General features: G+C 50.7%; 1 protein-coding gene across 1 annotated transcript in view; it reads right to left on the bottom strand.

The window, feature by feature from the left end:
- Window positions 1–252: 252 nt before the first annotated feature.
- LOC123627460 (putative thiamine transporter SLC35F3) overlaps window positions 253–10,914 on the bottom strand; it is an 80,579-nt gene continuing 69,917 nt past the window's right edge. Inside the window, exons 4-7 of the mRNA XM_045537017.1 lie at window positions 6,930–7,055; window positions 4,762–4,954; window positions 3,868–3,957; window positions 253–1,704 (exon numbers count right to left, since the gene is read on the bottom strand). Coding sequence (XP_045392973.1) covers window positions 1,469–1,704; window positions 3,868–3,957; window positions 4,762–4,954; window positions 6,930–7,055 — 645 coding nt within the window. The 3' untranslated portion in view covers window positions 253–1,468. The remainder of the gene's footprint in view (window positions 1,705–3,867; window positions 3,958–4,761; window positions 4,955–6,929; window positions 7,056–10,914) is intronic.

Here is a 10,914-nt window from a genome sequence, read left to right as displayed (position 1 = left end):
CCTACAGGGCTGTGAAGAGGGCAGGTGCCTTGAGGGAGAAGCGAGAGGAACAAGGAGGAAGGAGGGGAGTGAAACAAGCTGCCCCGAGATGTATAATAAGAATTTCCATCCCCTGGGGTAGTTGGGCTGGCTCACCTGCCTGGAATGTGCTGGAAGGCAAGTCTAGGTGAAGAAGAACAGAAACTGCGAGGGCTGCACCAGGACTTGTGTAGTGGGACAGTAACAAAGTGGCCACCAAGACAACACCAACAATTCTTTTTCAAATATTTTATTAATCTGTTTGGCCAAACAGGTAATGGAAACAGAATAATAATTTGCTAAAAAGTTCAGGTCATGAATGCCCCTTTCCCCCAAGAAACAAAAGACTCCATGGTTACAGAATGCACCATTGGGTTATGACAACATTTCAAAATAATGTTTCCATTTCATATGTAACAATGTAAACTTCAAAAATAGTAAACTCTAACCCCCGTCCCTCTTTACAGATCTATCACAGATAGAATTTTCTGGCAGACCTAAAGTGTGTAAGTAAACAGCCTGGTGCTTAAAAGTTTCATAAAAAGGTTTACAGATTCAGTAAATAATTGTTCAGTCTTGGTCGGGAAGTAAAAGCAACCAGCAATCCCCTTTCCGCATAATCGACCTTATATGCATATTGTACACCGCAGACCGAGTTCCACATACACTGGTCATCAGCTTTGCCATTTTTGTACACACACACACACACATATAGTTTTATTTGTTTCTAAAGATTTTTACATCTAAATTATAAGACGGCGCCAGTGACTTATCACGTCACCTCGCTTCACATAGGTAAAGACGAAAATTCTGTAGAAGGCACTGTAATTTCTCTTGCATGATCTTACGCAGACACGTGAGAGCAGGCCAGCCGGGGCTTGGACTTATCTGTCCCTTCCTGTTACCTGGCACAAGCCTGTCCTCTGATGGTTTTCGATGTCCACGATCCATTTCTGCCTCAACTCTTCGCATCCCAGCCCTCCCTCCCTCCAAATTAATTGACAGTTATCTTTTGGTTCGTTGAAATTCCTTAAAATTAAGAGTACAGCTCTGGTATAAAACAAAATATGACCTACCATAGCTGAAAAAATAATCACAGTGTACAATGTCGTGTTCGGTTGCTAAGATTCAACACATTGGCCCTGGCTTGTCAAGAACGTCAGTCTTCCCAAACGATCTATGCAAGGACCGTTCGACCCCACTTTACATTCATTGATGAAGCGCTGAGAGGTTCTTTCCCCTTTCATGTCAAATTGGTACCCTTAACTGGAAGGTCTGATGTGGAAAAGTGCAAGCAAATTGGACATGCCAATAAATACCATAGAACTTACCGCAGATAACCAAAACTGTACAGGTATGTACACCTTACCCAACCGAGGTTCCGCCCGTCAGCAATAGACCTCCCCATCGTCACCACAAGGGCGTCACCACCGAGTTCCAAGGAGTGGCATTAGCGGGCGAAGGAAGGGCGGGCTCTTCTGTTCTTGCTCTGAGGTCCTGAGCCCAGGTCTGCACCTCCCTCCGCAGGCTCCTCCTTCTTCCTCACTTTGAGGCGGGTGAGCAGCTTGATCAGCCAGACATCCCACTCCTCCGGGAGGAGCAAGAGCAGAAAGCCAAGGCCGATGATGATGATGGCGATGACCCGGACCCCGTTGAAGACTATCTGACTGGTGTAGTGATCAACCACTGCGGGAGACAGAGCACTGGGGTTACCCACCTGGCTGGCTGGGGCACAGGGCAGGATGCGCGTTTCTGGAGAGTGGGCGGGGCCTGGGGCATCCTCCTGGCAGGGTTGGGTCTTCCCTGAACCTCAGAATCCTCCTCAGTATGATATCGTCCCAGGCGGGCTGTTGTTGTCAACTGTATCTTAATTTTTTTTTTTTTTTGAGACAGAGTCTCACTCTGTTGCCCGGGCTAGAGTGCCGTGGTGTCAGCCTAGCTCACAGCAACCTCAAACTCCTGGTCTCGAGCAATCCTCCTGCCTCAGCCTCCCGAGTAGCTGGGACTACAGGCATGTACCACCATGCCCGGCTAATTTTTTCTATATATATATGTTTTTAGCTGTCCGTATAATTTCTTTCTATTTTTAGTAGAGACGGGGTCTCGCTCTTGCTTAGGCTGGTCTTGAATTCCTGAGCTCAAACAATCCGCCTGCCTCTGCCTCCCAGAGTGCTAGGATTACAGGCGTGAGCCACCGCACCTGGCCTATCTTAATTTTTAACATTGGCAAAACCTTCTGTTAATTCAACAGAGGGAGATGGTCAACCAGCCCGTCCCATGAACAGATGTCAGGGAGAGTTCTAGAAGCTGAGCAACGACTCTGCTCTGACACGTTAAACAAGCAGCAGTTTCCTCTGCTTCTCTTAAGTTGCAGTAGGTAATAAGAACTGATTTTGATTCATCTCTCAAACACCTGGCCATATCCTATGCTCAGATAGGTTTCTATATATAAGACTTACCTGGAATATGCCTTCTGGAGAGAGAAACACGTGTGACTATAGATTAAAGATGCAAAGAACGTAGGGGAGCATGTTGAGAAGTTATATTTCAGAAGCCTGCAGTGTCTGGACCTCTTTTTACCAGCTATCCAAGGAGCCTGGGTGCTTTCTGCACCTTAAAGTGCAGAAAGTCTCACAGATTACTTCGTTTGGCTCTCGTATCAACCGAAGTAGCAAGGGCTGGCTGCCCTTCATCTGCAGGGGATACAAGCTGGGCCCACAGCACATGAGTTGGGACCCCAGGCCTCCAGGTGGCCCGCAGTGGTGCCGGGCCTGAGCCTAGTGTCCTGGCGTCTGTCACAGTGCTGCCAAGAGGCAGTCCTGCTGGAAGAGCCAGGCCACGGTGGGGCACAGACAGCACATGTGGGTTGGGAGAAGGCTCAGGAAATGAGAGTTGCTTTGCTGGTGCTTTCAGGTGTATTTAACACCACACTGAACAGGAGAAAGGCACCCACTCTCTGGGAGGCAGAGCCAGGTGGCCTGGGCTTCGGAGGATCCAGGAGGTGGCTTTGGAGGAGGCTGCCCTGAGGCAGTGGCACAAGCACTCTGGGGACAAGGCATTTACAGCCCTCTTCGGCTGAGAGGAGGATGCACAGGGAGGTTGGGGTGAGGCTGGGGGATTCTGGAAAGAAAACCCCAAGTTCAAACCAGTGCGAGTCAGGAAAAGGAAGGCAGTGAGGGGCAGGAGAAGACAAGCTTTCAAGAGAGCTGTCAACTGTGTGCAGTGGCAACGCGTCCCCGGGGGACACGAAGTGAGGTCCTGGGCACCTCTCTCTCATTCTTCCCAGAGCAGAGGAGAACGATGTTCCCGCTTCTGCAGCTGGTCAAGGTGTGTTCACATCGTACCCTGAGCACGTTTTCTCCCGCAGAAAGTTACATGCAGAAATTCAAGTATTTTCTGCTACTTAATTTTCTACATTTATTAATAATACTAATGACATTCATCTCTGCTCCCCACACTAGTTAGAACTCGGTTGATTTTAGACGTTCTGTATCTTGGTGTGGTGCATGACAATCAATCCATCGTGGAGAATATTGCACACGTAACACACATCAACATTTTACCTAAATGCTTTTCTTTTCTTTGCGGAAAGTTTAACATGCATTCTGTACCATGCACAGCAAGAATATATGTGAATGTGTATGTTAAGAGTATGTGTTTGTGTGTGTGCAAGTGTGTGTGCATGTGGTGAGTGGACGTGTGTGTGCTTGTGTGTATGTGCAAGTGTGTGTATGTGGATGGGTGTGAGTGTATGTGTGCGAATGTGACAGTGTGTGACTGTGTGCACGTGTGTGTGTGCATGTGAGCGTGTGTGTCTATGAGCAGACAGAGAAAGTCATAGAGGTTTACCTGCGTTCACAGGGACACTGAGGACGATTCCAAGAGACATCAGGGTGGGATATGTAACAGCGATTCCAAAATTTAATACAATATTGAATGCTGAAATAGAGAACATAAGAAATGGACGTTACTCACGACTGCCTGGGCTCTGCCTCCTTGCCAGCCTACCTGACCCCAGTTTCTCTGATGAGGCGAGAGTCACAGCAACTACAGCGACCCTTTGCCCTGATTCAGTGAACCTGGGGTTCCTCTGGGGGCTCCAGGGACTTGGGATTAGGGACAGACACTCTGACTACTCAGGCCCTCTTTTCCCTGAGCTTTGAAGAAGGGAAAAGAAATTTGGAAAAGGTAACCAGTGAGAAGGTGCTAGAAAATGGGGCTGGGGCCATCTATCAGCTTTGCTTTTCCCTGCTGCCACAGTGCTTCGGGAAAATGGTGAGCCGGGGCTTTGGGATGTGTGTTTTTAGACAGAAACTGGGGGAGGCATCTCCTCGGTGGCTTTTCTGCCTAACGGTAGACTTACATCGAGTAATGGAGACGATGATGATGATGATGTTAATAATAATGAAAACGGACAGCATTTATTGAACACTGCCACTTGTCAGGCGACGTTCCGAGAGACCTGCATGCATGAGTTTACCAAGTCCTCGCCATGCTATTCCTAGTGGGTGACATGCAGGAAATTGCAGCGGCCATTGTGCCACCACAGTGACTCTGGTTCTGGAATTAGAATCCAGAGCCGCCATTTCAAAGACTACTTTGTGAAACACAAAGATCTTTAAAAACAATGGGAAGTTAAGAATAACAGTAAACACCATTTTTCTCCTTCAGGGCACGGGTGTCCAGAGTCCCCTTGTCAGTCACTGGTTACTGGGGGTGCTGGGCCGGGCGACTGCCACTTACTCAATAAGAGAACTGAAAATCCACAAAGGTTTCCCCATGGAATGTCAGCGAAAGAGCTCCAGTATTCCACTTTGGTAAAGTAGAGGATGACGGGAATGCAGGTGATGAAGAGGATGTTAAACACACCCAAAATGGACAGAAATAAGGCGGCTTCTCCAAACTTAGCACTGCCCAGGAGGAGCTTGAACAAAACCTGCAGGAGAAAGCAGAGGGGAGGGATGAAGGTTCACCTCGGTTCCCAACCTGACTCAAGGGAAGAAGAATTCACTGGGTAAAGCCGGAGCTACCCCGCAGGAGGGGTGCCCTGTTCCGGGTCAGCTGGGTGGGCTTTGCTCATCTGCACACGGCTTCAAATCTCGGGGGACCAGGTGGCAGAGAGCTCCCCCGGCTACACACAAAGCATCTTCAAGAGTCACAGATTTTCGCACTGGGCTGGATTTGTCTGGATTTGTCTGGCTGGATTTAACACCCCGTTAATCCGAGATATCTGCCATGATTACACATCCTCTTACGGACCCCTACGATGGAGCCACGACCCCGTACAACACACTATGAACCCCAGCACCCCCAAGAAAAAGGGCTTTGGCTGCAAAGACGTTTTCTATAAATCAAAGGTGGAGAGATGTTCTCATCCCTGCTCTATCCCATCACCTCCATTCCAGGGATGGTGCTGGTTTTAGGGAAGGCACCAAACATTTATTTTCTTGCACCTGTTCTCGTTTGTACCTCACTGCATGTGCTCGGCAGGCCAGGAGGAGAGGGGTGGCGGCCAGAAGCAGAGCTTAGAGGTGCAGAAGCCCCCCGTCCACCTGAGTCCAGGGACCTGTGGTCTATTTTGAGTCTCTGTGTTGCTGTCCCTCCTACTTCTCCTGCTTCCTCCTCGCTCATCCGTTTCCCAACTCGTTCAGGTATTTTCTGGCATATGTGCAGGAAGTATGGGAAGGGAAATAAATGGCTTTCAGCCTGCCACCTGCTAGTCCCTGCGGACAAATTGCAGGCAGTCGAGGAGACGAAGACAGAAATCTGCACAGAATACCATGTTCAGCAGGGACTGTGTTTCCACGTGTTCTCCGTTCCTCATTAGCACACAGCTAGCTGAGTCCACTAGAGTGCTGCTTCTTAATATCTTCTGCATTTGGACAATGGCTTTGAAGTCTCAGAATGATGCTAGATTATCACGTCCCCTCAGAGGGAGGTGTTCCAGAGGGGAAAAAAAAATGATGTGTCTTCCTCTGTGGGTGACAAGGGCAGGGAACTGATGGCAGATAAGAAGCCGGAGTTATTTGTCTCCAAAAACCATAACACAAGGCACTCACAGAGCTGGGGAAAAGATGCCATTTCTTATGCCTTTCTGCAATACTTAATTCTCTCTGTCCTCCCTTCTGGGTCCACCACAAAAGGCTGGTAAGTCTCAAAGCCAAAATCTCATTTCTTATTGAATCCTCCAGGTCAGTTTCCCAACTCGGAGACCTGAAGACATTTGCATTCTCTACGAAGGATCTCAGGAGGAGGAGGGAGGAGGGGAGGGGAGGGTGCAGCCAGGGGGCTTGATCAAGTCGGGGGGCGAACAGAGCGAGGCACCTGGGTATAGGAATAACAAATCTGTCTCCTCTACACCTGCAGGTGGGAAGAGCTTTCCAAGGGTTCCCAACATTTTGTCAAAAATATTTTATAATCCTCATAGTAGCAGTTGTACTTTTATTTCTTTAGCCTACAAGGCAGTGCTTGGAATGTATACGGATTCATAGGGAGCACTGGCGGCTGCAGGAACCGCGTGGGCGAAGCTTTGCAGGATGAAGCTGCTCCAGAGACTCCATGTCCCACCCCCAGGGTCCCCAGGTGGGGACTCATCTGAGCAAACCCCGAGCCAGCCACGCAGGGCCCTGATCCTCCTCCGGTTCCCGTCTACACGGTGAAGTCAGGAATCTGACTCTGCCAACCCAGCGGGTACCTCCTGTTTTGTCCCAAGTGCTGCAGGTATCTGGCCGTGGATGGAAAGGTCCGGAAAGCCAAGACCGAGAGCAGCTGCACACCTCGGCGCTCCTGGAAGCGTCCATCTGCCCGTGCACTGAAAACCAGCACTTGGCTTCAAGCACGGGCACCACCAGAGCATCCCCCAACTCAAAGGACCAGCCACGTGGGGTTGGGGACCCCGCTCCCGCGCGTACCTTGTAGAGGGCAGACACGGACGCGGAGCCCACCACCAGCGCGATGCCGATGACCGAGTGGCTGTGGAAGCCGTCGGCGTACGTCATCATCACGATGCCAGCGATGGCGAGGATGGCGGCCACGATCTGGACAGACGGGAGAGAAAGCGGTCAGGGGCCTGGGGGGCGTCGGGGACCACCCACGTGCCAACGAGCTGCAAACGCGCGTGGGGCTCAGCCCTGTGGGGGGAGAGCGGGGTCTCCTTTCCGCTCTTCCCTGGGACAGACATAGGCAAAGGCCCGTGTCTACGTTTTATGCTGCTGTTGTTAAAAGGGGCACTTGGCAAAGCCTGGCGTGACCGAAGAACTGGAAACTGTCCCCGCAAGGAGCAGCTTAGCGCCAGGGGTGGCCCCTCCTGGGACTGTTGGGAACTTGAGAGCGAGGTGGTTGTGCAAATTCCACCCGCAGGTTATTTGGGCATGACAAGGCCTGGCAGACAGTCCCTGGGCAGCAGCTGGAAGTGACCTGAGTTCTGTCCCCACCTTCTGAAAGTACGTCCTGTGACCTTGGCTTTCTGTATTTCATATCTCAACAGGGAAGGCACCACGAGGACAGCAGTTCTTGTCCCCATTTTCCATGCCAGCTGCGCGGGGCCTGCCATAAGTTCACCTGCCAATTGGGGCTACAAACCATGTCCTCACCCTGGAGGTGCGGTTCCTGTCCTTACCGGCCACGGGCCTGCGCCACCCCACCCCCAGCAACTGCCCTCCATACTGTCCCTGGCCAGATACCGACTTCTAGGCTGGGGTGGACAGCTTCATGGCTATAGCACACGTTACTGTTGTGCAAAGTACAATTGCCCGCGTAAATAGGAGATAAACTTCTTAGGACACTATTCACCAGCACAGAGAATAAGCACAAGGACCCATCTGAAATAGCCGGGGAGCTGCGTAAATGTCACTGGGTGGGAGGTGGGGAGGGGGTGTTGTCAGCAGAACAAATGTATGCGGCAGAAGTTTCGGCTGCAGGATTTATTAAGAGTTTTATCCCTCTTTACAGATCACTCAAAACTGGCTTCAGCAGTCTACAGCAATACCAAATAACTAAGATTTACCGAGTGGTCATAGGATAAGTGTTTTCTGGCTATTTCTCATGTTAGCCTCCAAATAGGTAGATCTTGTCATTCTCCCTCATTTTATAGACATGAAAACCTGGGCTCAGAGAGGTTACATGACTTGCTCAAAGTCACACAGCTGTTGTGTGAAAGAGCAGAGACACACACTTCAGGTCTGTCTGATTGCAAAGTTGGTGCTCGTGTATATAAACAGGAAAGTCTCTTTCACGTACATAGTAAGCCATTGCCAACTATGTACTCTTAGAGTGGTTTAAATATACGATTTTTGGATTAGTAAAAAGTAATGTGGTTGAATCTCGCCCAGTGTGTCCGAGTTATATACTTCCCCTAGTGTAGACCTCACGTGCTATTTCCATATGATGCCCGTAACACAGGGGCCCTCGGGAGGGCAGGTGGGTATGATGTCCTAGAGAAAGAGCCGGCCCAATCTGTCTACTTGTTCTCTCTGGTTTAGCGACTCGTTTGGAATGCATTGTTCTGCATCGCGCATATGCAAATATGCATAGATTTCAGATTCAAATGCTACATGTCCCGTGTACAACTGTTCATTAAGAGAAAGAAACAGAGATAGCAAGACAGTAAGTGAATTCCACCTGCCCCACCCAGCAAGAGAATAAGAAAAAGAAAAGTAACAAGGCAGGCAGGGAAAGGGGTTGGTTACTGCTCCGGAGCATAGGGAATGCAAAGGTGCTGCAGGAATGTTCCAGCCTGGCTAAGCATCGGAGGGACCGGCGAGAAAAAGAAAGAGAAACAGAGGAAAGAAGGAAAGGAAGGAGATGGCAAAATTTCAGATGATTTGGTGCATCTCCGAAGATACTTGAGTCTTTCCAAACTCATGGCTGGGCTGAAGTTTGAGGAAATGAAGGAGAACAAGGGGTCATTTTTTCCTGAAGACTTGATGGGCAGATTTCCAACCTCTTCCTCTCTCTTCTCTATTGATTAAATAATAAATGGCTAAAAGCTTCGGCCCGAGCTTTGCAGAAGAGCAGGGGGAGGAGGCAGGGGGAGGAAATGAGACTGTGGCTGGCCAACGAGGAGGAGGAGGAGGCAAATACCAGAGCAGCCCGTGTGGCCCCTTCGGTTCCTCCCTGCAGGCAGGGCTGGGGGCAGTGATCCCCGCCCCCGACACCTCCCACTCTACTCCTGGGGGTCCCAGGCCACAAGTCACAGGGTTGACACACCTGGCCGTGGGTCCCCCACTCTCTGAGCAGGAGCAGCCTTGCTGGGACCTGACCCAAGCTGGTGGCTGCCACCTCACCCTCAATTCCCAGAGCACAGCAGATTCAAAAGGTGCCCTGCAGCTTTGGGGGACAGAGCCCAAGAGTCCTTCTTCCTCACCCCATAATTCCTTTGAAGATTCCAGTTTTATCTTTTAAAAATAAGTGCATATTTTACATTTTACCTCCTAATATATCTGAGTTTCCTGGTTTTCGCATGAAAGCATTTCCTTGCCTAGTCCTGCGCTACAAAATGAACTTTCTAGGAAGGTCAAGTTCGTCCTGTGGTTTCACAAGCTCCACACACACCTCCTCCCTCTGGGCGCCCCTGGGGAAGGCCCTGAGTCAGAGTGTGCAATAAGGACAGGGACATACCCTCACGTCCCCAGGCCTCTCTTTTCTCCCACCTTCCTGTCCCCCCAGCCCCAGTGCTCCCCACTGAACTATCCTAAAACAAGGACCAAGACCGGTGACAGCCACCATCTCTACTTGGTCTGGGGAACAATTAGCTAGAGACTAGGAAGAAACACAGGCCTGGATGCTGCCGTGTAGCATTTGCATGGACGTTCCCCCCCCCACCGGGGTGGTGATGCCCATTGTCATCCCCACCGGCAGAGTCCCAGTCACCCAGGCAGTTGTCACCGACATGCCACCGCACCCCCATGACAGCCCTGCTTCTACTCTCAGAGGGAAGGTGAGGGAACCCTTGAGCCTTAGGGAGCAGACAAGGAGGGTTAATGACGTCTAATCACCTTTTGCACTAGCGTTCCTCGTTCCTTTCTAGTCTTGCAAAAATGGTGGTGGGCTGCACGTTCTCTGCCAAACAGAACCCCGTTTGGATGCTTTTTAGGTTTGTACAGTCTGGGGCAGTTTTACAGAAGGAAAAGAAAGGACTGATTATTTATTTTTTTTTGTGGGTAGAGATGGGGTCTCACTATTGCCCAGGCTGGTCCCCAACTCCTAGCCTCAAGTGGATCCTCTTGTCGGGGCTTCCCAAAGTGCTGGGGTTACAGGTGTGGGCCACCGCTCCAGGCCTGAGTGGACTCTTTCCCTCCCAGCTTCTGGACTGCTCTCCTCAACTCGAGGAATATGAGAGTTCGGAGAGAACCGAGGGATCCTTTTGTGCACCCTCCTATTTCTGAGAGTGGAGAGAGGCCTGGGCTGGGAGTACCACCAGCTCCCTGTGGTCTGCGTCCTCCCCAGTGCTGGGCTCAGGCTGCAGCGGACAGCCCCCCACACAGAAGGGAGTCGGGTCCCCACGCTGGAGTTACCCTGCAGAGATGGCCCCTTTTGAAACACTGAAAAAAATCTGATTGTTGGAAATATCAGCTGGAATCTGAGATGGGAACGGATCTCGGAGAAAGTTCACAATCCCCGGGAACGTGCTGCCAGGGTTTGAGGACCCATGTGGGTGACCTGCTAAGTCAACTTCTTCTCCTTCCTCCCTACCTCCTGGTGCGAAAGCTCTCACTGCGAGGATGGGGGGTTATAAACGATCAGAGAATCCCACCGTCCATTTCCCTAGACACAGAGGCTGGGGTGGTCTTATGCCTGCTGATGGCAGCCAGGTGGGCGTCCTGCAACCATGGCTCTACTCACTCTCGTCCTACTCTTGCTTTTGCCACAACAAACTACCTCCCTAAGTGTTCATCC

This window comes from Lemur catta, chromosome 25, assembly GCF_020740605.2.
Source record: "Lemur catta isolate mLemCat1 chromosome 25, mLemCat1.pri, whole genome shotgun sequence".
Lineage (NCBI taxonomy): Eukaryota > Metazoa > Chordata > Mammalia > Primates > Lemuridae > Lemur > Lemur catta.
The sequence above is the reverse complement of the archived record's forward strand: the minus strand, read 5'-3'. Positions and strand labels throughout refer to the sequence as shown.